The 27,574-nt window shown below is 48.6% G+C and overlaps 1 protein-coding gene across 4 annotated transcripts in view; it reads left to right on the top strand.

The window, feature by feature from the left end:
* CAPN3 (calpain 3) overlaps window positions 1-27,574 on the top strand; it is a 58,454-nt gene that overhangs the window by 26,963 nt on the left and 3,917 nt on the right. The window contains exons 2-16 of one of the 4 annotated variants that reach the window (XM_030814247.1): window positions 3,959-4,028; window positions 5,658-5,776; window positions 7,244-7,377; window positions 8,418-8,586; window positions 9,443-9,586; window positions 11,866-11,949; window positions 13,469-13,554; window positions 16,018-16,095; window positions 18,644-18,804; window positions 20,802-20,971; window positions 21,289-21,300; window positions 21,958-22,166; window positions 22,908-22,944; window positions 25,083-25,100; window positions 27,393-27,506. In XM_030814247.1, the coding sequence (XP_030670107.1) occupies window positions 3,959-4,028; window positions 5,658-5,776; window positions 7,244-7,377; window positions 8,418-8,586; window positions 9,443-9,586; window positions 11,866-11,949; window positions 13,469-13,554; window positions 16,018-16,095; window positions 18,644-18,804; window positions 20,802-20,971; window positions 21,289-21,300; window positions 21,958-22,166; window positions 22,908-22,944; window positions 25,083-25,100; window positions 27,393-27,506 (1,605 nt within the window). The other 3 variants (XM_030814248.1, XM_003266767.4, XM_030814246.1) reach the window with 3 other exon arrangements.

The following is a 27,574-nucleotide window of genomic DNA, read 5'->3' as shown; positions in this document are numbered from 1 at the left end:
CTGAGCTCAAGCAATCTGCCCACCTTGGCCTCCCAAAGTGCTGGGATTACAGGTGTGAACCACAGCACCCGGCCTTATCTCCTCTCTTGGTGTATCAATTATATTTATTTTTTCAATTCTAGTGGTCATGCTAGAGTTTCCAATATACATTTTCAACTAAGTCCACCCTCAAATAACACTATACCATTTAGTTTGTACTCTAGGTATTTTATAACAAAGTATTACCATTTCCTTCCTTTGCTTATGACATTACTGTAATTTGTTTCACTTATCCGTATGCTGTAATTGCCCAATACATTATTTTTATTATGGTTTTAACTAAGTTACCCTTTAGATTAAGAATTTAAAATCGGCCGGGCACAGTGGCTCACGCCTGTAATCCCAGCACTTTGGGAGGCCAAGGTGGGCGGATCACGAGGTCAGGAGATCGAGACCATCCTGGCTAACACAGTGAAACCCCGTCTCTACTAAAAATACAAAAAATTAGCCGGGCGAGGTGGTGGGCGCCTGTAGTCCCAGCTACTCGGGAGGCTGAGGCAGGAGAAGCGTGAACCCCGGGGGGAGCCTGCAGTGAGCTGAGATCGTGCCACTGCACTCCAGCCTGGGCGACAGCAAGACTCCAGCTCAAAAAAAAAAAAAAAAAAAAAGAATTTAAAATCAAGATTTTATTTTATCTTCATTTATTTCCTCTCCAGTGCTCTTCCTTTCTTTATGTGGGTCCAAGTTTCTGACCTATATCATTTTTCTTCTCCCTAAAGAAATTCTTTTAACATTTCTTGCATGGCAGGTCTGCTGGCAATGAATTTCCTCTACTTTTGTTTGTCTAATTAAGCTGCAGAATAACAATATTAATAATATCACTATCAAAATAATTCCTGAAAACAGTTTACAGTCTTTCCATAGGCTTTCTTCTTTCTCCTTTCATTTAAAATGGTTTTAAATAGTTGTTCATTGCCCGAACACTATAGGCAATACATTACATACTTTACATCCGCCCTTTAATCATCATGTACTTTGTTGGGTTTTTTTTTTTTTTTTTTTTGAGACAGTCTCACTCGGTCGGCCAGGCTGGAGTGCAATGGTGCGATCTTGGCTCACTGCAACCTCTGCCTCCAGGCTCAAGCAATTCTCCTGCCTCAGCCTCCCGAGTAGCTGGGACTACAGGCATGAGCCACCATGCCTGGCTAATTTTTGTATTTTCAGTAGAGACGAGGTTTCGTCATGTTGGCCAGGCTGGTCTCGAACTCCTGGCGTCGTGATCCGCCCACCTCAGCCTCCCAAAATGCTGTGATTACAGGCATGAGTCATTGCACCTGGCCATCATGTAATTTTAAATGTACAAATAACGAAATACTAACTACTTATTCTCAGTCCTTATGTTAATGTCCTTCTAAACCTTCGGGTTGTCTGAAGGTTATTCTCTAGTATATTCCTCAGGAAGAGCTCATGGGAACAATATTCCCTGAATTCTTATGTATTAGAAACAGCTTGTCCACATCCCTTATTCTTGAAATGAATAAAGGAAGTCATATTGTATATAAATCCTTGGTTCACATTTTCTTTCCTTAAGCATCTTAAATATACTGCTCCAATTTCTTCTGGCATAAAAGGGCCTTGCTACTGGAAAGTCTGATAGTAATCTAATGTTTTCCCCTTAAAAGTCACTTGTTCTTTCTCCCTAGATGTCCAAACAATGTTTTTTTTTTTTTCTTTGAATCCCAGTAATTTTCTAGAATGTATATTCATGTTGGTCATTCTGGGTCAATATTCAGTTTGCCCTTTCAATCAATATGTAGTATTAAATACGTGTTTTTATTTAAGGAAAGATATTTTCAAATTATAATGGGGTTTTTTGTTTTTGTTTTTGTTTTTTTGAGACAGAGCCTCACTCTGTCACCCAGGCTGGAATGCAGTGGCACAATCTTGGCTCACAGCAACCTCTGCCTCCCGGGTTCAAGCGATTCTCTCACCTCAGCCTACCAAGTAGCTGGGACTATAGGCATGCACCACCATGTCCAACTAATCCTTTTATTTTTTGTAGAGATAGGATCTCACTATGTTTCCCAGACTGGTCTCGAACTCCTGGCCTCAAGTGATCCTCCCACCTTGGCCCCTCAAAGTGCTGGGATTACAGGTGTAGGCCACCACACCTGGCCAATATTATTATTTCTTATGGTTCATATTTCTTAGTATCTTCATAACATTCAAGGTTCATATATTTCTTTATGGTTTTGGTTTTTGTCCTTAGGATATATTCCAAAAGGGACAGACAGCCAAAATGTTACATTTTAAGTGACTTGAAATAATTATTTTTCTGTGAATGGTTATGCAGTTAGGTCCCTTTGCTTCAGTTTGCTTTCAGCTTTTACAGATGGCTTTTTTAAATTATTTTTTCTTTAATTTTGGCTCTTAATTATTTAAAACTTTACATGATTCCTAAGTCAAAACTATTTTTAAACAGTTATATTCAGAGTTCTACTTCCATCCCTATTTCTACCACCTTATTCCTTCCCTCCCCATATAGGTAAACCTTTTTGAAAACGATTGTTTTGGTTTATCCTTCCATTGCACTCAGAGTTGCAGATGGGATGCATGCTGTGGGGTGTAGCATAAGCAAGACTTTCCATCTACTAGGGAGATACACCCCTGAGTGCAGAAGCTTCAGCTCACTTGGGTATATTGGGTTGTTGTGATGGGGGTCGGGGGAAGGTGGGGAGAGAGACCCTGTTCGAAATGTGTCACAGGAATGCCAAGACTCCATGAAGCTGAGAAGAATGGGGCTAAAACCAGATCACTAGCCTGGCGTGGTGGCTCACACCTGTAATCCCAGCACTTTGGGAGGCCGAGGCTGGCAGATCACTTGAGGTCTGGAGTTTGAGACCAGCCTGGCCAACATGGTGAAACCCCCTCTCTCTCTACTAAGAATACAAAAACCAGCCAGGCAGGGTGGCACACATCTGTAGTCCCGGCTACTCGGGAGGCTGAGGCAGGAGAATTGCTTGAACCTGGGAGGCGGAGTTTGCGGTGAGCAGAGATCGCGCCACTGTACTCCAGCCTGTGTCGCCCACTGCACTCCAGCCTGGCGACACAGTGAGACTCTGTCTCAAAAACAAAACAAAACACTGAATCTATATTTTATTTTTATTAGTTTATTATTATTATTTTGATTCTCCTATCTCAGCCTCCCGAGTAGCTGAGATTACCTGTCACCACGCCTGGCTAATTTTTGTATTTTTAGTAGAGACAGGGTTTCACTATGTTGGCCAGGCTGGTCTCAAACTCCTGACCTCAAGTGATCCACCGGCCTTGGCCTCCCAAAGTGCTGGGATTACAGGTATGAGCCACCACGCCCAGCCAACACTGCCCTAACTCTCAAGGTGCATCCTTACTCGGATAGTATGACAGTATGGGAAGCAGCATGTGACAATGTAAAAAGGAGGCATGTTTCTGGCTTCTGCCAGTTACTAGCTGTGTGTCTTTGCACGACTTTCTTAACCTCTCTGGGCCTCAGTTTCCTTATCTGAAACATAAGAATGATAGTATTCCCTTCACAGAGCCAAATGGAATACTATCAGGAACACTACATAATGGAACTCAATAAATAATAGCTACTGCAGTCGGGCACGGTGGCTCACATCTGTAATCCCAGCACTTTGGGAGGCCGAGGCAGGTGGATCATGAGGTCAAGAGATGGAGACCATCCTGACCAACATGGTGAAACCCTATCTCTACTAAAGATACAAAAATTAGCTGGGCATGATGGCGCATGCCTGTATTCCCAGCTACTCGAGAGCCTGAGGCAGGAGAATCGCTTGAACCCCAGAGGCAGAGGTTTCAGTGAGCCAAGATTGCACCACTGCACTGCAGCCTGGCAACAGAGTGAGACTCCATCTCAAAAAAATATATATCTATTTATTTACTGTTATTCTTACCTGGTCATTTCCTTTTTGTTTCACAGGAAATTTGCGAGAATCCCCGATTTATCATTGATGGAGCCAACAGAACTGACATCTGTCAAGGAGAGCTAGGTAGGAAAGTGCCTCAGGTCAGATCCTGCCAGATGATCAAGGGGTGATTACAAGGTGTGATCCCTTTCCAGGAGGTAAAGGGACAATCTGTGCTTGCTTCTAGTAACTTTTCGGAAGATTTTTTATAACAGTTGCTTTATGGTCGTTTATCTACATGTTGGCGATTGCTTCATTTCCTCCTACATGCCTCTTTAGCACTCTGCCATGCATCACAGGGGGTATCTGCATCCTGTGGCCTCCTCTCCAGCATCTCAAGGACACTTACATACCCCACTCAGCATGACAAAAGCCCTGCTTTTCACTGTATTGTCTTTCTTGGAAGACAGCTCTGTGACTGTGCACCAAGCATGCCCCTTGGGCATGGAGACTCTAGATACACACACAAAAGGCATCGCCAAGGAAAGCACTTGTAGCTGGAACCCTTGTTTAAATTGCCCCAGCATAGCTCCGTCTTAAAAGAGTCTTTCCACAAAGATGGCATCCGCCATGTGGATGAGCATCCAATTTTCTCTTTGATTGGTTAGCTTGACTGCTCCATCTGATCTTCCTCTCTCTCGACCTCTTGTTCAGAAAGTATTGTCTTTGGTGTGGATTATAAGCAAGCTCTGTGAAATAAAATTGGAGAGAACATCAACAGGAACAATTTAAATTTGAGGAAAAGGGGGACCTAAGACCAAAGGAATTTGACTTATTTCGTTCCAGAAGGGGAGGCTGAGAATAAATCAGATGAATATCTAGGTTCCTGCACCTGGGGGAAGGCTTCCTGCAGAGCCCTGGACATAATAATCTGGGACCTTCAAACCAATAACCTCTTTCCAAGGAAAGACTGGCTGCTTCCAAGGAGGGTAGGGGAGAGTGGCTGCAGGCAGCTCTCAGTCTCCCCTGCACACTCTCAGTTGCATTTCACTTAACCCATCCTCCTTAGAAGGCAGCTGTATAACCAGGTACACCCCCTATTATACACACACACACACACAGAGAGAGAGAGAGAGAGAGAGAGAGAGAGACAGAGAGAGAGAGACAGAGAGAGCAAAGTGTTACCTCCAACTACATACAGTACTCTGTCAGAAAAGAAGTCCAGAGAATAAGAAAACGTCCCGATCTCTTTCCGTTGCCAGCAATGTCTTACTGCCCCCTATAGACGAGTTCCAGGGCAGCTGCCTACCTGTCCTTCCTTCCAATACAAATCATCTTGGTGGATGGTTCTCTGATGCTCAGTCTTCGCTGAGGTCAGAAGAGGAATTGGACTCACACTGCAAATGCACGGGGCAGGGTGGATTTCCTACAGGTGTTAGGAAGAACAACCCAGTTATGATCACCTACTGCTCTGTCTCCATTGAGGCCTAAAAAGGAAGTGAGTTTATACTGCAGTTGGGGGAACTGCCTGCAGCCTTGAGGAAAATGTCTAGTCACAAGGGAGTAGGTTACCTGTTGATCATATTGTCAAGGAATTCCTGTCCAATTCTCCTTCCCTGGGTTGACACCTCTGTAAGGTCAGATCTGGAAGTAAGACAGTGGGCACCAAGGGAGTCCCCATTCAGGGAAGTGGAGTGGCTGGCTGGGATTGGGGCTTTTTCTTCCCAGGAGGAGCAGGACTGCTCACGATCTGTGCCCTGTGTCTGCCTGCAGGGGACTGCTGGTTCCTCGCAGCCATTGCCTGCCTGACCCTGAACCAGCACCTTCTTTTCCGAGTCATACCCCATGATCAAAGTTTCATCGAAAACTACGCAGGGATCTTCCACTTCCAGGTGAGGTAATGAGAGTGTAGTTAAGAGGGCCAGCTGCAGGCCACCCACCGCTGGTCTCCTGGCCTTGACTTCCCAGAAGCTGGAGGAAACTTGCCACCCATCTACCCACAGCAGCAACAGTCGGCATGGACCCCCTTAAGGCTTCAAGCCTGGGAGGAAGCAGTTGCTTATCTCTGGCTCCTTAATCCCTCCCCCACTACCTTCCACTATGTCCCAGAAAGGCAGGAAGACATCCTGTTTACTGTGGGTCTATTTTTGTCTTTGCAGCTGTCTGGCTGCTGTTATTGCCTGCAGCCCTTCTCAAGTAGATCCCTAAGATATTAGCACTGGGACACCACAGGACCCTTCAGGTTGTACAGGAACCCCTGTCCAGGGCTCCTGGGTACTTCTTCCTCTCTAAGGCATGGCGGTACCAAGGCTATCACTCCTCTCTTCCAAGCCCTGGAAGAAGAGTCTGCTTAACCTGGGGATCAGGCTTCTTGTTTGCCCTAGAACTGAGTCTGATGGTTCTAGAATCCATCCAGCTACTGGAAATTTTCTGGGTCCCAGTCATCTTGGCATAGAGCTGGTACTAGAGCAGAACCAAACTGAATTCTACCTGTGAGGGTCTCATAGGTTCTGGGATGCTGGGGAGTCAGCCTGTCTCCAGCTTCAAAGGCTCCTTCATGTCCCAGGATGACCCACATTATCAGTTCTTGCTCCCCTGGTCTTGCACCTCAGCACAGAAGACCTCAGAAAAGGTCTGTCTCTGGGCTCAGACTCCCCCTCCTGCTGCCTTGGGAACATGGCATATTTAAAGAGTCTCAGATCTAAAGGGCCTTAAATACAAATATCAGATAGATTTCTGTTCACTTTTCAATGAGGGAGAAAGTGCCATTGAAAAGGAGACTAAACCGCATTTGGCCCTCTTCAGTTCAAACTGATTCATTCAAAAAAGAACAACATCCAAACTTGAAATGATTGGACAATGTTCCTGCTACAGCTAGAATAGATTCTGGGTCACTTTGTTCCTCCATTTCAATCCCTGTTCTTCAGTTTGGCATCAAGAAATACCTAAATCAGTACAGTGCCTTCACTGCATAGTTCCCAATCCTGGCCACATTGAATCAGCTGGGGGCACCTGAGAGTGCCGACACCCAGGCCCTGCCCCAGACCTGCTGAGCAGGAGAATGAAAATCTTACATCCTAAGACACTCATGGAGCACCTACTTTACCCATTACTGGGCTGGACTCTGTGGAAGACATGAAGTGTATGTAACTCACTTCCAGCCCTCAAAAAGCACCCAGTCCAGTTAGAGACAGATTCACACACCCCAAACCCAGAATAGGATGAACAGGCACCCAGATGCAGAGTCCAGGAAATGATGCTGCTTTGGGAGTCAAGAACCCTCTAAGGAATGTGGAGGAAGGACACATTTCCTAACAGTACTTTGAGTATGTGACTCTGTGCATGACGCTTCTGTGCAGTTCTGGCGCTATGGAGAGTGGGTGGACGTGGTTATTGATGACTGCCTGCCAACATACAACAATCAACTGGTTTTCACCAAGTCCAACCACCGCAATGAGTTCTGGAGCGCTCTGCTGGAGAAGGCTTATGCTAAGTAAGCAACGCTTTAGAATGTGAGGTGGGGCTAGAGGTGAGAAAGTGGGTTGCAAAATCCAGCCAAGGCCTCACTCACAGGAAGAGGCATGTGCCTCTATACATGCATATGTGTGGGCGTGCAAGTCCAACTGTGACCCAAAGTTAGAGATCAGTTCCAGGCAACAACAGCTCTAACTAAAAACATTAAATTTAAGAGTAGAAATGAAGATTTGCATAGAAGACCTTTAGCTTTAGCTTACCATAGCGAGTTCTTTCATTGCGCCTCCATGGTGGCATTGCAAGTCTTGGATTAGAGCATTGTATCTCTGGAGATCAGATCCCAGGGTCTTGCTTGGCTCAACCTCATGTGCTTATAGCAGTTTTATAAAGCCATGTTGTCTCTCAACTTAAAAGTTCCACCCCAGATGCTAATAACGGATTTTAAAAATTTTTTTGAAACAAGGTCTCACTCTGTAATGCAGGCTGGAGTGCAGTGGTGCAGTCACGGCTCACTGCACCATTGACCTCCTGGGTTCAAGGTGCTCCTCCCACCTCAGCCTCCCAAGTAGCTGGGACTACATGTGGGCATCACCATGCCCAGTTAATTTTTGTATTTTTTGTAGAGACAAGGTTTTGCCATGTTGCCCAAACTGGTCTTGAACTCTTGGGCTCGTGCAATCCACCAGCTTTGGCCTCCCGAAGTGCTGGGATTGCCAGTGTGAGCCACCACACTGGCAGCTGCTAATGGCTTTAATGCAGCCCTTCCTCAACGTTCAGGATGTAGTGGAAAGAGCTCTCAGGAAATGGGGATAGCTGGGTTTCAATCCCAGTGCTTCTGGCTCTCTGTGGTCTTGGGTGGGTCACTTAGCCTCTTGAGCTCAGTTTCTTCATTATGAAGAAAGAGAATCATTGTTTCCATCCCATGAGCTCATAGGGTTAATGTGGAATTGATGAAAGAACATCACAGCATCCAAGAGGTAAAGTTCTGGTGGCAGTGGTACCTGGGTTTTGTTTCCTGGAACTCTGTGACCCCAAATTGGTCTTCATCCTCTCTCTAAGGCTCCATGGTTCCTACGAAGCTCTGAAAGGTGGGAATACCACAGAGGCCATGGAGGACTTCACAGGAGGGGTGACAGAGTTTTTTGAGATCAGGGATGCTCCTAGTGACATGTACAAGATCATGAAGAAAGCCATCGAGAGAGGTTCCCTCATGGGCTGCTCCATTGATGTAAGTCTGGGATGTGGGGCACAGGGCGGGGAGCTCCAAGTGTCAGGAAGCCTTTTACCCAATGAAGGGCAGCATAGAGCTTTTGTGTGAGACAGAGCGAATGTTTTGTTTGAGGAAGCCGGAACTGGCTCTCAACTTTGAGGACTGGGAATTTCTCAAGGGAGAACAGTTCTTCGGGATTTTCAATAAAGACACTGGTCAAGGACATTTCAAGCCCTAGAATGTCAGTGGAAATGAGTCCAGAGGCCTGTGTCCCTGGAGGACTCCCTTGCTGGTGCTCCTCAGTCTCAGCACGCTCCCATTAAGCTGGCCACATACTTGGCTGTGGACCTGAGCCCACCATTTCCCTAAGAAAGCCTCCCAGTCACTGGGCTTTCACCACACCCCCCACTTGAGACGTGGGCTTTGTGTTGTTACCTGGGAGAAGCTAAGCCTGCAGCGCCTTTCAGTGCAAAGAAATGCTATGAACTGAGACAGGAGCCAAGGGTAGGGAGATGGCCGCCCATAGCCAGGCCTCCTTCAGGGGGCATGCCTTCCCTGAGGGCTGCTCAGTATATTGATATGATAATCTTAGTGGTTTCCATTGGGGAGGATGGGGCCCAAGCTGAATTCCTGCCCCTTCCTCTCCCAACACGCCCGATGGACAGCTTGGAAGGTCAGTTAGCACACAACACCATGGATGAACTTTTTTTTCTGTATCACTTTTCTCTGTCTTTCCTCCATTTGTACTCTGTTGATCTTTCCTCTCTCCCTTTGTCTGTCCCATCTCTTCCTCCTCTCTCCTTCCCTTTCCACCCTTCTGTGTTTGTTCTCTCCCTCTCCTGGGTTGTTCCCTACATTCTCCGTCGGGCCTCAGGATGGCACAAACATGACCTATGGAACCTCTCCTTCTGGTCTGAACATGGGGGAGTTGATTGCACGGATGGTGAGGAATATGGATAACTCGCTGCTCCAGGACTCAGACCTCGACCCCAGAGGCTCAGATGAAAGACCGACCCGGGTGTGTACGCCTCCAATTACCAGGACTGACCATCCCTCCAACCCACATGACCCTGCCCTATTAGTGTCAGACTCCCCTCAGCAGCCAGGGCCTTACCCACACACGCCCACCTGGCACCTCCCAAGGGTCTGGGTTGAAATAACTTGCTCTATTCCCTAGGCTGGAGCGCAGTGGTGCCATCTTGGCTCACTGCAACCTCTGCCTCCAAAGTTAAACTAATTCTCCTGCCTCAGCCTCCCGACATAGCTGGGATTACAGGCACACAACACCACACCTGGCTAATTTTTGTATTTTTAGTAGAGATGGGGTTTCACCATGTTGGCTGCAATGGTCTCGAACTCCTGACCTCAAGTGATCCACCTGCCTCAGCCTCCCAAGGTGCTGGGATTACAGGTGTGAGCCACCGCACCCGGCCTAGTTTGATATTCTTAATGTGCCCAAAGTATTCTCCTGTAACATTTTTTAGTAGCTACACAATATTCAAACACACAGATGTGTTATAATTTATTTACCCAATACCCTATTATTGGAAAGTTGAGTTCTTTTTTTTCTTTGTTTTGTTTTGTTTTGCTACTATTTTAAAATGCTATAATGAACATCCCAATAGATACATCTTTGTATACATCCATGGTGACTTCCATAGGACAGATTCCCAGCAGTAGAATTGCTGGGTTGAATGATATGCTTAGGTAATGACAGAAGAGTCATTTCAAGCAGCTTCCCAAGTCTACAACTAAGGATTAATGAGTCTTCCGCCCCCTCCCAGTCTATTCAACATGATCTGGATCATGAGGACTGAGATCTGGAAGAGACTGAGATCTGGGAGAGGCTGAGATGCCAAAAGCCCTGGCTCCACCCATACCCCTCACCCTGAAAAAGGCTCTAGGAATTCCGCAACCTAGCAAGGCTCTGGGAAGCTCCTTTTAAAGCTGTTACGTTAGTAGGTACATGGAAGCCATAGAGAGCCTATCAGGGCTCATAGGACTTTAGTGATCCTGCCCTTCTGCCAAGGATCACCCATGGCTGCAACTTGGAAATTTCTGCAAATGGAAAAGCTACCCCTTAGGCATGGTCATGTCTCAGCAGGGATTTCCTCGGGCCTTCTTAGAATTCTCTCCCTGGGCACTGGGACTCTTGATTTCTTGAACATTATGTTCTAGGTGGGTGTGGAGGAGGTGAGGGGATGTAAAGAAAAAGGCTAGACTTGGTCGGGTGCAGTGGCTCATGCCTGTAATCCCAGCACTTTGGGAGGCTGAGGGAGGTGGATCACCTGAGGTCAGGAGTTCGAGACCAGCCTGGCTAACATGGTGAAACCCCGTTTCTACTAAAAATACAAAAAATTAGCTGGGCCTGGTGGCACATGCCTGTAATCCCAGCTACTCGGGAGGCTGAGGCAGGAGACTCACTGGAACACGGGAGGCAGAGGTTGCAGTGAGCCAAGATCATGCCACTGCACTCCAGCCTGGGGGACAGAGCAAGACTCTGTCTCAAAAAAAACAAAAAACAAAAAAAAAAAGAAAGAAAAAAAGAAAAAGCTAGACTTTTTTTTTTTTTTTTTTTTTTGAGACGGAGTTCACTCTTGTCGCCCCGGCTGGAGTGCAATGGCACGATCTCGGCTCACCGCAACCTCCGCCTCCCGGGTTCAAGTGCTTCTCCTGCCTCAGCCTCCCGAGTAGCTGGGATTACAGGCATGCACCACCATGCCCAGCTAATTTTGTATTTTTAGTAGAGACAGGGTGTCTCCATATTGGTCAGGCTGGTCTTAAACTCCCGACCTCAGGTGATCCACCCGCCTCGGCCTCCCAAAGTGCTGGGATTATAGGCATGAGCCACCGCGCCCAGCCAAAAGCTAGACTTATATGTGTCACTTAACCCCTTTTCCTTCTAGGAATAGTCAACCCTGGATGGCCTCAGGGGAAGGGGAATCCTGAAGCCCAAGGCAGCCTCCAACTCTACCCCTTCCTCCTTTGAAGGATACTAAGGGGTCCAGAAAGGAGGGGCAGGGACGCTGTTACCCACCCCACATCCCAGAATCCACATTGCTCTCTGATGGTCAGGACGGAGCCTTCTCAGGGAGACCAGCTTGCCTGGAGCTGTGTCTCTTGACACTCTTAAAGGGCCAGTGAAGGTCTGTTCGTGGTCGTGAGGCACACTTTCAGGGAGGAGAGTGGTCTGTGTCTTCACAGAGCCCGGAAAATGAACTAGTATGAACTTTGCCTCCAAGCAGCAGAACTTCTGTTCCCCCGCCCCTAATGGGTTCTCTGGTTACTGCTCTACAGACAATCATTCCGGTTCAGTATGAGACAAGAATGGCCTGCGGGCTGGTCAGAGGTCACGCCTACTCTGTCACGGGGCTGGATGAGGTGAGCCTGGTGGGGCTTGGTGGGGCAAGGGCACCCTCCTGGGTTAACCTCCTGAAGTCAGGACTTAGATGTTGGGGCCCCTTCCCTGTCTGCAGAGCTTGCCTCCGATCAGGACATTCAGTTCAAGGTCCAAGCCATGCCTGGGAGCAGAGGGGCCTGTGAAACTGGTAGAGGTGGATCCTGCCACAGTTGGTGCACAGTTTATCTTTGCTTTTTGTGCTAAAGATGGCAATTTTTCCAACATTTCCAATGAACAAATTGAAATATCACTTAACTTTGCTTTTACAAAGTTGGTTTCATGTGTTCTTGAGCTTCCTGTTCTCTCATGTTCAGATAGCTACAGTTGTCTCTGGGTAGCCACGGGGACTGGTTCCAGAAGCCCTAACGGTAACAAAATGTGCAGATGCTCAAGTCCCTTCTGTAAAATGGAGTAGTATTTGCATATAACCTATGCACATCCTCCCGTATAACTTTAAGTCATCTCTGGATTACTTATGATACCTAACACAATGGAAATGCTGTGTAAATAGTTATTATACTGCATTGGGGTTTTTTCGGTATTCTATTGTTGTATTATTATTTTTTCTTTTTTTGAGTATTTTTGATCCACGATTGGTTATATGCCGAAGCCATGGATACGAGAGGCTGACTGTTCTGTTTTGCTCCTTCTGGGACTTCTGGGCTTTCCTGGGCCATATCTGAGACAGGAATACTGTAAGACCTGTTGTACACAGTTGGGCAGGTTGTGCCCTGTACAGAGGGATGGGCTGAGAGGGGCAGTTGCCTGCATCAGCCCATTGCAGTAGACTGGAAGAAGTCTGCTTGTTTGTAGTTCCTCAGTCAGCAGGGGCCTTTTGTCTTTCTTTTTTTTTTTTTTTGAGACGGAGTCTCACTCTGTTGCCCAGGCTGGAGTGCAATGGCACAGTCTCGGCTCACTACAACGTCCGCCTCCTGGATTCTAGCGATTCTCCTGCTTCAGCCTGAGTAGCTGGGATTACAGACGTGTGCCACCATGCCCAGCTAATTTTTGTATTTTTAGTAGAGATGGGGGTTTCTCCATGTTGATCAGGCTGGTCTCGAACTCCTGACCTCGTGATCCGCCTGCCTCAGCCTCCCAAAGTGCTGGGATTACAGGCGTGAGCCACCATGCCTGGCCAGCAGGGGCCTTTTTTCTAATTTATATGAAGACACCTAATTTATATGTGTTAGCAGGGCCCTACTGTTTATGCCCCACCTCCTCCCCCGAAGCTCATAATGGCAGGATGTTCCTGAGAAAATTGCCTCTTAGAAGATAGAGAGGAGATGGCCAAGCCCTAAGTTAGGCAGACTCAGGAGGAAAGGTCTGACCCACCCCCTGCCATTCCCCAGCACACTTCTGATTAATCTCCTTGGCCAGAGCCAGGCAGAACACCCTCGAGTAAGGGATTTGCCCCCCAGCCCCGTCCCAGCCCTCAGCAAGACAGAAGATTCCCTTTCCAGACAGGCTGCAAAGCATGAGAGCTCTTTCTCTGTGCTTAAGGTCCTGTTCAAAGGTGAGAAAGTGAAGCTGGTGCGGCTGCGGAATCCCTGGGGCCAGGTGGAGTGGAACGGTTCTTGGAGTGATAGGTAGGTGAGGGGACCCCACGGGATTGGCGGTGGCGGGGAACAGGGCCCGGGACAAGGCTGTGTTGGGAACTGAGCCATGACAGTATTGAAGATGCTTGGTATAAAATCACCCTCAAAACCAATGATCCGCAGAGAAGAGGGGCACAGGTGTTGGCTCCAGGGAAGGGCCAGGAGTGGAAGCAGGGTGCTGGGGACCCAGAGAGGTTGCTGACAACCATTGGCTGGAAAGGAAGGATTCCAGAAAGCGTGGGGGAAGGTCCAGGCAGGAAAAGCGTATGAATGCAGGGGTCTGGGCTAGACAAGTGGCTCCCCTTCTTGGAGTCTTGTCTTGCCTTTCCTGTGAAATGGGAACAGTATTATTAGCACTTACCTTGTGGGCTGATATGAGGAGTAAATGGGACTGTTTTTGGCAAGTGCTGAGCCATTGCTAAGTTTCCCTTACCCGTGCTGTCCCTGTATAAAGGCACAAGGGCCCTTTGAAAGAATTTTACTGCTTATCACTGAAAGGAATAGACTGGGGGCAACAAAAATAACAAACATGCGAAGTTATTATGAAGGCTCCAGCACATTTGCAAAACCTCCATGGTCCCACTGGTTCCTGATTACCTCCACTGAATGAGAGGCAATTCATTACTGAATGAGCCATAAGCTCCTCTTATTTCGAGAGGAGGATGGCAGGACTCAGTAGAGGAGAAGGACCACACCCAGGCAGTCTGGGCCCCTCGGCACCTGTACTTATATACTGCTGGGTACTTCTTAGCCCAGCACGTAATTACTGGTTCGTTCAGTCATTCGTTTAGCAAATGTTTCTTGGGCACCTACTACATAGGACGCACAAGTCAAGGCACTGGGGATATTCTGTGAACCCACAGCCTCCCTTGATACACTGTGATTAGGGGCTGATCCTCGTGTCCTGACCGCCTCCTGCAGACATTCACATGCCTTCCTTCACCTATCCACACAACACCTATCCTTACTTCCTCAGTGCTGACTTCTGCCAGGCCCTAGGCTACCCGCCTGGGGATGTAGAAATGTAGAAATGAACACAGACACATGGGCCCTGTGCCTGTGGGTTTAAGGTCCGGGGAAGGACAGGCAAGCACACACTAATAATTGAGATCAGTGCCACAGTAAGGATCACAAAGAGGGGGCCTCCGCACCTAGTTTGGGTGGGAGGGGAGGCGTATAGAGAAAGGTTACCTGGAGGGAGTGACACTGGAACTGTGCTCTGTGCTCTGGGAAGGCCCTCAGTGACTCCTCAGTTGTCTGCTTCACTGGCCCAAGTCACCTGCAGGGACCCTTGCTGTGTTCTCCAGCCTCAGAGCTTGGTGTGCGGCCCTACCCTGCTTACCATGACGCTGCCATCACAGGGGCTGGAGACAAGTGGACCCAACGCTGTTGACTCAAGGAGATTCCCTCTGCTGCATCCCTCCTTCTGGTCTCAGGAATCTCCATGTCCCCTGCAGTGCTCTCTGACTGACTCCAAGCGCTTCCTCAACCCCTTACCTTTCCAGGGAGCACCCAGTTTAGTTGAATTCTCCTCAGTGAGCCTGAAACACACGTGCACTTTATTGCCCCCATAGTGAGGAGAGGGAGAGAGTGTGAAAACTGCCCAGTCTTTAGAAACACAATGCTGGGTTGTTTCCCGGCACAGGAAAGGAGATGTTTACAGACTTGGCCTTTTTCCTTAGTAAATTAGAGTTTCTTATTATATGACAGACACTATGTTAACAGCTTTGCATGCATTATTGCATCTGCCCATCCCAGCCCTGTGAACAGGTGACATAATCATTTTCCTTTTGCAATTGAGGAAGCAGAGTCTGACAGAGGTTAAGTGACCTGCCCAAGGTTGCATAGCTAGCACTATTATTAAACGGAACTCCCAGTTCGTCTATGTCCAGAACCCAATTTTTTTTTTTTGAGACGGAGTCTCGCTCTGTCACCCAGGCTGGAGTGCAGTGGCACAATCTCGGCTCACTGCAACCTCCGCCTCCCGGGTTCAAGCGATTCTTCTGCCTCAGCCTCCTGAGTGAGTAGCTGGGACTATAGGTGCCCGCCACCACGCCCAGCTAATTTTTGTATTTTTAATAGGACGGGGTTTCACCACATTGGCCAGGCTGGTTTCTAACTCCTGACCTTGTGATCCGCCCACCTCAGCCTCCGAAAGTGCTGGGATTACAGGTGTGAGCCATTGCGACCAGCCCAGAACTCAATTCTTAACCTTTAAAGTATGATGAGGAGAAGGATCAAGCCCTCACCAGCCCATTTAAGGAGTTTAGGCTCAGTCTTCAGAATGTGAGAAGTCATTGCTATTGGGTTTCACACTGAGGGTAACAGATGAAGTCAGCATTTTGGTGGTTCACAGCAGCTGCAACTCTTTGTATTTCTCTGATACCTCCTGTCCCAACCTACATCAGGCCTTCCCTTCTTCCTCCTTCCTTAATTCCTCCATTTTCCCACCAGTTGGAAGGACTGGAGCTTTGTGGACAAAGATGAGAAGGCCCGTCTGCAGCACCAGGTCACTGAGGATGGAGAGTTCTGGTGAGTCCAGAACCCAGGAAGACCCAGAAGGGTAAGGGTGGGGAAGAGAGGGGAAATCTCAGACCTCAGTCCCCAGCCGAGGTTATCAGATTCCAGCCCTTAGGAGATCTGGGCTGTGTTCTCCTCCAGCCCAAGGCCCAGCAAGGATGAGGTTCTGAGAGGAGACTTCCAGGCCACAGGGACAACTGAGCCCAGGACCCGGCCAACATGACATGGCTCTTGCCTCCCGTGTGCCCCTCCGCCACACATCTATTCCAGCCACAGGCACCCTGGCCTTAGCACAATTCTTTTCTGAGCCTAGGAAGCTCCACTTACCCTGATCTTCCAACGTCAACCTCACCCTCTCTCAGGTGGTTTCTATTCAGGCTTCAAGTCTCAGCTTAAGGAGAATTTTCAAGTCTCAACTTAAGGAGAGCCCCCTAAGTTCCCCGAGGACTGGGATGAACTTATGATGCTCATCACCCTTAAAATTGTTTGCTTAAGCCGCGCGCGGTGGCTCACACCTGTAATCCCAGCACTTTGGGAGGCCGAGGCAAACGGATCACGAGGTCAGGAAATCGAGACCATCCTGGCTAACATGGTGAAACCCCATCTCTACTAAAAATACAAAAAAATTAGCGGGGCGTGGCAGCGTGCGCCTGTAGTACTAGCTGCTGGGGAGGCTGAGGCAGGAGAATCACTTGAACCTGGGAGGCAGAGGTTACAGTGAGCCCAAATTGCACCACTGCACTCCAGCCTTGGCGACAGAGAGAGAGACTCTGTCTTGGAAAAAAAAAAAAATGTTGTCTTAGTATAATGTCAAGGGAAGGGTTTTTTGTGTTTTTATTACTTTATTTTTTAATTTATTTAAAAACTAAAATAGAGACGGGCCTTGCTATATTGCTCGGGCTGGTCTCAAACTCCTGGGCTCAAGCGGTCCTCCCACCTTGGCCTCCCAAAATGCTGGAATGTGGGCCTGGGCAACATATGGGACCCCAACTCTACAAAAAATTTTAAAATTAGCCAGGTGTGGTGGTGTGTGCCTGTAGTCCCAGCTACTAGGGAGGCTGAAGTAGGGGGTCACTTGAGCCCAGGAGGTTGAGGCTACAGTGAACTATGCATCGCTGCAGTCCATCCTGGGCAACAGAGCAAGACACTGTCTTGAAAAAAAAAAGTGCTGGGATTACAGATGTAAGCCACCACACCTGGCCCTCTATTTTTTATGGATATATCATAGCTATATATATTTTGGGGGTACATATCATATTTTGATACACATATACAATGTGTAATGATCAAATTAGGGTAATTGAGATACCATCATCTCAAATATGTATCTTTTCTTTATGTTGAGAACATTACAATTCTTTTCCTCTAGTTATTTTGAAAGATACTATAGGCTGGGCATGGTGGCTCATGCCTGTAATCCCAGCACCTTGGGAGGCTGAGGTGGGCAGATCACTTGAGGTCAGGAGTTCACGACCAGCCTGGTCAACATGGTGAAACCCCATCTCTACAAAAATACAAAAATTAGCCAGGTGTGGTGGTGTGCACCTGTAACCCCAGCTGCTCAGGTGGCTGAAGCAGGAGAATCCCTTGACCTCAGGAGGTGGAGGTTGCAGTGAGCCAAGATCATGCCACTGCACTCTAGCCTGGGCAACAGAGCAAGACTCTGTCTCAAAAAAAAAAAAAAGTATATATATATATATACACACACACACACACAGATGTATATATACACACATATATATACACACGCACACGTCTGTGTATATATGTGTGTGTGTATATACACACACACTGTACTATAAATTCTTGTTTAGCGATGTTTGTCTTACTGTGCTATTGAGCATTAGAGCTTTTTTTTTTTTTTTTTTTTTGAGACAGAGTCTCACTCTGTCGCCCAGGCTGGCGTGCAATGGCGCAATGTCGGCTCACTGCAACCTCCGCCTCCTGGGTGCAAGTGATTCTCCTGCCTCAGCCTCCCAAGTAACTAGGATTACAAGTGCCCACCATAACGCTCAGCTAATTTTTGTATTTTCAGTAGAGATGGGGTTTCACCATGTTGGCCAGGCTGGTCTCGAACTCCTAGCCTCAGGTGATCCACCCGCCTCAGCCTCCTAAAGTGCTGGGATTACAGGCGTGAGCCACAGCACCCAGGTGAGCACTGGAGCTTATTTCTTCTATCTAACTGTATTTTTGTATCCATTAGCCACCCTCTTTTCATCCTCCCCTCTCCTTCCCTTCCCAGCCTCTGGTAACCACGGTCTGCTCCCTACTTCCATGACATACGCTTTGTTTTAGCTCTCATATACGAGTGAGAGCATGCGACGTTTATCTTTCTGGGCCTGGCTCATTTTTGAATCATTGTTAGAAAAGATGATGGTTTGGAGTAGATACATCAGAAGTGACAGCGTTTGCCCTAAAAAGGAAAGACAGGCTCCTCTGGGACCCTGACCAAGCTCCTGTGAACTATTTTATTATTGTGCTGTGTTAGTCCTGGGGTCTTCCATTCCCAGCCCTTCTCACCTGCTCCCATATGGGTCTCTTTCTTCTTCCAACCTCTCAGGATGTCCTATGAGGATTTCATCTACCATTTCACAAAGTTGGAGATCTGCAACCTCACGGCCGATGCTCTGCAGTCTGACAAGCTTCAGACCTGGACGGTGTCTGTGAATGAGGGCCGCTGGGTACGGGGTTGCTCTGCCGGAGGCTGCCGCAACTTCCCAGGTGGGAGATGCTCTTGATGCAGGGAGGGTCTAAGCCGAACAAGTTCCAGGCAGAAGAAGGCTAACTAGTGCTTATTAAGTCTCTCTGTTCCAGACGTCCACTATCTTATTAAACCTTCCCTGTTTTACTGAGAAGGAAACCACCATGCTGAGAAGTTTGCAATAGGGAGCTGGTAGCAACTTTGAAGCAGGAAACTGTGGGAACAATGCAGATGCTGCTTGACTTACGATGAGGTTATGTCCAGATAAGCCCGTCCATCTTTCAAAATACCCTAAGTTGAAAGTGCATTTAATATGCCTAACCCACCAAACATCATAGCTTAGCCTGGCCTACCTTAAACATGCTCGGAACACTGACCTTAGCCTAAAGTTGGGCAAAATCATCTAACACAAAGCCTATTTTACAATAAAGTGTTGAATATCTCATGTAACTTACTTAATACTGTACTAAAAGTGAAAAACAGAATGGTTGTACGGGCACTCGAAATCCAGTTTCTACTGAATGTGCATCACTTTCACATTGTAAAGTTAAAAAATTGTAGCTGAACCATCCTAAGTCAGGGAGTGTGAGTACTGTGTCAGTAACAGTAAGGGCAGTATTGGAGAACCAAATTAGCAGCTGCTGCAATAGTTCAAGTCAGAGATGATGAAAACCTAGACCAAGTCAGTAGCAGCAGAGATGGAGAGGAGAGAGCAGATTTAGGGAGAGCATATTGGGTGATGCAGGGAAGGAAGAAGAATGATGTCAAGATTCCCAGTTGGGGACCTCACAACATTGCAACATAAGACACACAAGAAGACCGGGCGGGTGGCTCACGCCTATAATCCCAGCACTTTGGGAGGCAGAGCCAGGAGCATCACTTGAGCCCAGGAGTTCAAGACCAGCATAGACAACATAGTGAGAACTCATCTTTACAAAAAATTAAAAAAATGAGGTGGGAGGATTGCTTGAGCTCGGGAAGTTGAGGCTACAATGAACCATGATCATGCCACTGCACTCCTGCATGGGTGATGGAGTGAGACCCTGCCTCAAAAAAAATGAAAAAGACACACGAGAAAAATATCAGCATGTTGTTTGTTTTTGGTGGAGTTGATTGTGGGGTTATAGGGAAAGGAATTTAGCTTGGGACATGGAAAGTTTGAGGTTCCTGTAGAGTATCCCAGTAACGATTTGTAATAGAGTATTGCATGCACATATTAGATAGCACTTGGTGATATGACAAGAACTCAAAAAATATTTGAGGAATAAAGGAAAGAAGAGGCCAGGCGCGGTGGCTCATGCCTGTAATCTCAGCACTTTGGGAGGCTGAGGCAGGCGGATCACCTGTGGTCAGGAGTTCAAGACCAGCTTGGCTAACATAGTGAAAACCCGTCTCTACTAAAAATACAAAAATTAACCGGGGATGGTGGTGGGTGCCTGTAATCCCAGCTACTTGGGAGGCTCAGTCAGAAGAATCGCTTGAACCCAGGAGGCGGAGGCTGCAGTGAGCCAAGACCGCACCACTGCACTCTAGTGTGGGAAACAGAGCCAGACTCCGTCTCAAAAAAAAAAAAAAAGTGAGAGAGATTGAGGCTGGGATATATGGCTCAGGCATCATGAGCGTGTAGGGGGCAGTTAAAAAGCAGAAGTAAGAAAGATTGCCTAGGGAGGCAGGAAGGGTGAGGTGAGAGGAGAAGAGGCCCAGGACCAGATTCTAGTCACCAACAGCGCTTAAGGGGCAGGTAAGGAAAACAAAATCATCAGCAAAGACTGAGAATGAAAGCTCAGAGAGGAAGGAAAAGCCACACATCCAATCAGTACAGCTCCATCTGAATAAAGGTAGCGGCCCCCCCACCCCCGCTCCCAAATCATTAGACAAATGCCTGAATCTTGTTTTCTGTTGATATTTCCTAAGCACCTAGATGCAGGGAATAGAAATAAATGGTTCCCTCTGTCTCATCCCCTTCCTGCCCTCTGAGAGGCAGCTCTGAATGCGTGCTTCCTTTCTGGGGGTGCAGATACTTTCTGGACCAACCCTCAGTACCGTCTGAAGCTCCTGGAGGAGGACGATGACCCTGATGACTCGGAGGTGATTTGCAGCTTCCTGGTGGCCCTGATGCAGAAGAACCGGCGGAAGGACCGGAAGCTAGGGGCCAGTCTCTTCACCATTGGCTTCGCTATCTACGAGGTGTGCAGTCCTGTTTGGCTCCAGCCCAGGAAACATACTTTCCCAGCAAGGACGCTTCCAGGGGCTTCTAGAGGGGTCCTCTGGCTTCCTCAATACCCAGTGACCTACAGAGCTCCTGGTGTCAGGCCCACTTGTGTTTGTAACAAGCAAAAAATACCGGGTGGGGGGGGGCATTGGAGAGGCAGTGGAGCAGGCCTGGCAGGACAGGTGCCTGGGGGTCAGGCTTCCACATGCGGGCACAGTTGCTGGCATTCCCTTCCGCAGGCCCCTCATCCACATTCAGATCTGAAGCATCTTCCTTTCTGTTTCTCCTCAAGGTTCCCAAAGAGGTATAGCAGCAGCAGCGGCCAGCAGTTGTGTGCAGCACTACCCAGGGGGCCCCGAGTCTGTCTGTGGCTTGTCGAGAAGCTTCCTGGTGGGGTTTGTGGGCAGGACTGTGATAGGAGAGGGCCTTGCCTGCGTTATTTCCACTGCAGAGCAGGTGCCTCAGGGCATTGCATGACCCATGACTACCACCCCCAGGATGTGTACTTTCTCCCTCACACCACACTCTGCACGTCACACACATGCCTTTGCACACTCACCCTCCTCCACGCTCACAGCCACACACACAGTCACACAGACGCATTCTGAGGGTGGCTGCCCGCTTGGGATGGAGGAATCACTTCCCTCAGAACCCAGCCAAGTCCTCTAGGCCTCCTGGGGGGTCCTTCCAGCCTGAGGGGCTTTGGAGCTGAGGAGCAGCTGTTCTGGTAAGTGTCCCTGAGTGTCGGGATGACACACTTGCCATTCACTCTGAATCACAACAGAAAAGGAAGAGGAAGTGAGGTAGGGAGGCTATTTAAGCCTTGGGAGTCGGAAGTAGGGAGGTTGAGACTGTGACATGGGTGACCAGGGAGTTGGGAAGGGACCCTTGGAGGTGGCTGTGGCAGGACAGGGCGTCCCTCCCGAGGGGCTCATGTGCCCTGGGCTCTCCCATCTGTCAGATGCATGGGAACAAGCAGCACCTGCAGAAGGACTTCTTCCTGTACAATGCCTCCAAGGCCAGGAGCAAAACCTACATCAACATGCGGGAGGTGTCCCAGCGCTTCCGCCTGCCTCCCAGCGAGTACGTCATCGTGCCCTCCACCTATGAGCCCCACCAGGAGGGGGAATTCATCCTCCGGGTCTTCTCTGAAAAGAGGAACCTCTCCGAGTGAGTGCTGGCCCAGCTTTCTCACCTGTTTCTAAAAGCTCACATGGCCCACTCCAGAGGTTGAAGGCATGAGGCAGCTAGACACATCTCCTCTAGGGGTCCTTCTGCTGCTCCTGAGCTACTGGCCACATTACCCCCATTCATTCATTCATCCATTCTGCAGATATTTATTGAGCACCTACTATGTTCCAGGCACTCTCCTAGGCACTAGGGATAGAGTAGTGAAGTAAACAGAAAGAAACCCCTGCCTTCATGGAGCTTAATATTCTAACATGAGACAATAATGGATAGGAAAAACATATGTAGCATGTTAGATTTGGAGAGGCAATATGGAGCCAAAATAAAGTAGGGAACAGGGATAGGAGGTGTTGGGGATGCTTGAAATTTTAGGTTAGCATGGCCAGGAAAGCCACATCCTGTCCCTGGCCACCACAGACGAGCTCATAGCCCCTGCTACTCTGATCTCTGTCCTTGGAAGATGCACCAGGTCCATGGGTAGGTGGCTGGGTCATGCCTTTGGGGGGCTCTGAGCAATACCAACAAGAACCTGTGTGCCTGGGCTTGGCTGTTGGGGATGGTGCTGACATGGGGCTGGTTCCTGGGGTTGGGGGTGTTCCAAGGGTTCTCTAGAGGCTGGTTCTGGCTTGGCTGCCGGGAAGCCGTGCACCAGAGCAAACCCTCCACGGGCCTCCTGCTTGCTTCTGGTGACACTGAGACCCCACATGTCTGTGTTCCTCACAGGGAAGTTGAAAATACAATCTCCGTGGATCGGCCAGTGGTGAGTGGTTTAGATCTTCTGTGTGAAAAGTCCAGAGGGTCCCCTTCCCTGACCATGCAGGGGACAGATGGTGCAGGAGAGAGTGAGCACTGGCAGAGGGAATGGGAGTCTGGGCGGTGCTGAGCAGTCCCTCCATGACACTGCAAATCCTGCTTGGCATGGCCGGAAGTAATGGGCCTTTTGCACCAGGGGCCATTGAGGCAGTTCAGGGGCTGGGAAATATGGAAGAAGGTCCTGGAAAGGAGAAGCAATTTGAACAATCAGAGGGAGGGAACAAGGCCACAGGAAGGGATGACAAGAGCCGCAGTGAACACTGGATAACATTGGATTTCACACGTAGAGAAAAGAAAGTAAGCTGGTGCCGGGCCTGGTGTCAACACCTGGATCCTCCACTTACCAGCGGGGTGACCTGGACAATTCCTATAATCCCTCTCACTCAGTTTCCTACTCGGTAAAACGGGAATAATAATGTGCCTTGTAAGGCTTTTGTGAGGCTTCATCAATGAGATGATGTATGTGAAGTGTCTGGCACAGCATGGGCACTCAAACAGAGGTGCTTTTTCACACTTTACACCTTACAAGGTACTTTTCGCATGTGTCATCGCGATACTTGCAAGGTTTCTGAGAGGTAGACGGGGTTATAATCCCTGGTATTCAAGAAAGGAAGCAGAGGCTTAATGGGGTTGAATGACTTCTCTGAGTTCACAGAGCTCAGTAAGTGGCAGGGTTGGAACTCACATTCAGACTCTCTGACTCCAGACTTAGGTTTTTCCGCACCTTCACGCTGAGGCCAGCCCCAGGCAGTGAGAACCCCAAAGTCCGAAGCACAGAGTGCTGTGTGTTGGGCTCTGTGTGTTGAGGAGTCTTGTGACTGCCTTGGGGCTTTGGGCTGTAGTCAGTTGACAGTCCTTTGTGCGCTGTGGGGATGACATATGCCAATGGGAGGACAAATGCCCCTCTGAACTGTCTTCTGGGCAGTGATAGTCATGGTCATAATCCTGACCCTGTGCCAGTGCCAGGTCTCCAAGTGCCTTCTCAATGATCACAGGCGATTGATTTTAGTGGTAGGTGTGTGGGGGTCTGTTCTGGTCATCTGGATGCTGGTCATCGGTGTGCAGTATTGATCAGGACCTGCAAACTCAAAAGCTTATGGGAGCTGGCACGTCACCTGAGTAGAGCAGGCAGGTGCAGGGGTTTTGATGTCCCTGCACTGACACAGTTGCCTGCAGTTCTCAACCGACATTTGGCTCCAGTGTCGACGGTCAACAGGAATGCTGGGGCCTGGGGCAATCTGGAAGACGCAGGGAGCAGGACCCTTGGCTCAGCTGACAGTTGCAGCAGGGATTACAGGCCCAGGGCAGCCTGCCAGAGCTGCAGCTTTTACCAAAGAAAATCTCCCTATGTTAAATGCTTGCTCAAAGATTTTAAAAAAATATTCTATAAGTGAAAATCCATTGTCAGGTCAGTTTGAGCGAGCCATGTTTTTGGTGTTTTGGTAACCAATTTCATTTTTTAATTAATTAATTATTTATTTATTTTTGAGACAGAGTTTCACTCCTGTCGCCCAGGCTGGAGTGCAATGGCATGATCTCGGCTCACTGCAACCTCCGCCTCTGGGGTTCAAGCAATTCTCCTGCCTCAGCCTCCTGAGTAGCTGAGATTACAGGTGCCCACCACCACGCTTGGCTAATTTTTGTATTTTTTAGTCGAGACGGGGTTTCACCATGTTGGCCAGGCTGGTCCTGAGCTCCTGACCTCAGATAATCCACCCACCTTGGCCTCCCAAAGTGCTGGGATTACAGGCATGAGCCAGAGTGCCTGGCTGCCCATTTCATTTTTTAAAAAAGGAAGAAAGAAAACCTTACCCAGAAGATCTTTTTCCTTGCTATATGCAGTAAGAGTAGATTATAAAAACAAAGCCAGAGCAGTCACTGGTGTCTGGGCATGGAGGAGAAGGAAGAATTCTCTTCTCCCTTCACCCTCCATGCCCCTTTTTGGCTCCATGTGATTCAGATTTCTGGACCCTGGAGCCCCACCCCAAGCTAAAGACCAGGATACAGGGAAGCCAAATGCCACTGGCGGTTCTGAGAACTTGCTTTTCACTTATTCTGCATTTACTGTTTCCTTTTCTTATGCAGAAAAAGAAAAAAACCAAGGTAGGTGTGTGGGTAGACAGCATGAAGTGTGTGCACTCATGCATGTGTGTATGTGCATGCGTGTGAATGTGTGCATGTGCATGTGAGCTCATAAGCGTGCATGCACCAGACTTGCCTCTTCCTCCCCCTCCTTCCCTGAGCTCCTGCTGGGGCTGAGCGTGCAGTAATGACAGCTATGATTTGCTGGGGGAAGGCTACGTGCCAAGCACTCTTCTAGGTGCTTTCCATGATTAATTCCATCCTCACAACAGCCCTATGGGATTAGTACTATAACTATCCCCATTTTCAGAGGGAGAAAAGGTACAGACTTGACTAACTTGCCCAAGGCCACACAGCCAGGGAGTGGCAGAGCCAGTACTTAGAGCCAGGCAGTCTGGGTCCAGAGTCCGTGTCCTGAACCGCAAGAGGCCATCATACACCATCAGATTTGGTGCTAGCATTTCTGGTGGTGCCTGGTGGTGATGGATCCATCACAGGGGTCCTCCGGATACTGGTGCTGGCACGGACCAGAGCTGACACTCATCAGGCACTACCACATTCCAGGCACTGTACTTGGGGTCAATCTCTCTCTCTCTTTTTCTTCCCCCAATTATAACAGTATCTACAAAGTAGGTGCTCTTATTTTTCCCCTTTCACAGGTGAGATAGACTCAAAGAAGTGAACTTGCCCAAGGAACAGAACTAATGAGTGGGGAAAATGGAACTGGAAACCATATCTGTTTACTCTAAAACCTGTGTTTCTTGCCCTCTTTCTCTGGTGCCAGTCCCCTACACTTCAAGGCCTGTGTTGTCCAGACCCACACTCAGGCCTGCCAGTGTGTGCCTGGCAGGGATGCTCCATGGCCACACCATATCCATCCTACACATACCCCCTCAGACTGTGACCTCCATTTGCTCTGGGATCCCCACAAGCTTCAGCTGCTTGAGCAAGACACTGCTTAGAAGGCAGAGCAAGCCAAGGCCTCCGGGGCCTGCTGGGAGCCAAAGCTGGGGAGCCATTTCCACGGGTCTATCTGCTTGAGCTGTTCTAGATGAGCAGCATGGAAGGGCAATGGCGCCTGAGTCCCGGAGGGCTGCTTTTCTGCTCCGAGAGGCTCTGCCTGCCCCATTATTCTCTGCATTGCAGCCTCAATCCCCACAGCCTTGCCTTCGCCCGGCTTTCCCTACAGGTGCACCGCACCCACAGTGTTGGCGCCACGCAGCAGCCGCTCTCTGTCCTTTTCATATCCTTGTCACTTGCACGAGCGTGTCTGTCTTGAAAATATCCCTTGTTTATGTAGCATCTTAAATGTTTTTGCAGTATGATTTTGCATTCAGTATCTCATTTGATACCCACAAGAGCCCCATGAGGAGGGAAAGCAGATTTTGCCATTAAAGGATGAGTAAACTGAGGCTAGAGAGGATATTTCTTTTTGGTTTTTTTTGAGACAGAGTCTCGCTCTGTTGCCCAGGCTGGAGTGCAGTGGCTTGATCTCGGCTCGCTGTGAGCTCTGCCTCCCACGTTCACGCCATTTTCCTGCCTCAGCCTCCCAAGTAGCTGGGACTACAGGTGCCCGCCACCACACCCAGATAATTTTTTTGTATCTTTAGTAGAGATGGGGTTTCACCCAGTTAGCCAGGATGGTCTCGATCTCCTGACCTTGTGATCTGCCTGCCTCGGCCTCCCAAAGTGCTCGGATTACAGGCGTGAGCCACTGTACCCGGCCAGAGAGGATATTTCTTATATGAGGGGCAGGGCTGAGATTCCAGCCCAGTGTTCTGATGGCTCACCCACTGACCATGCCACTAATCCGTGTCCTTTTTCAATCTATACTTTGCAGAGTCGTAGAGGTTCCTTTGAGGTGCCTCAGTAGCTGCCATGGTGATGTGGGGTGCTGAGGGCAAAGAGCTCTGTTCTCGTTAATCAGAGAAGCTCGTGTTTTTATAAACACCATGTTTCTGCAGGAAATTTAATTTGAACAGTGTTTCCATCTGGAAAAAAAGTCTACAAAATACTTGACAATCACTGCATTAGATCATGCTGCTTTTAGCATTCTTAGCATTTCACATGCTGAGCTCTCAATATTCTACCACGAGGAGGGATGGAGTGGGTATGAAAAGATAAAGAACTGAAGTCATACGGCTTGTCAGTGGCAGAGATAGAGCTTGAACCGAGGTTGAAGAGCTCCCGCCTATTCTTTTCCTCTTCTCTCTGGATAAAGCTGCTCCAAGAGAGGTGCTGCCTCAGTGTGCCTGTTCAGACTGTAATCCTCCCTTCCTTCCTGCCTCCTCCCTCCTTCCCTCCTCTCTCCAGCCCATCATCTTCGTTTCGGACAGAGCAAACAGCAACAAGGAGCTGGGTGTGGACCAGGAGTCAGAGGAGGGCAAAGGCAAAACAAGCCCTGATAAGCAAAAGCAGTCCTCACAGGTGTCTGGGCACATGGCATGGGTGGGGTGGCCAGCACGCTACAGGGGCTTCCTATGCGCTTGGGATAC

The sequence above is a fragment of the Nomascus leucogenys genome, chromosome 6 (assembly GCF_006542625.1).
Source record: "Nomascus leucogenys isolate Asia chromosome 6, Asia_NLE_v1, whole genome shotgun sequence".
Classification (NCBI taxonomy): domain Eukaryota; kingdom Metazoa; phylum Chordata; class Mammalia; order Primates; family Hylobatidae; genus Nomascus; species Nomascus leucogenys.
The sequence above is the reverse complement of the archived record's forward strand: the minus strand, read 5'-3'. Positions and strand labels throughout refer to the sequence as shown.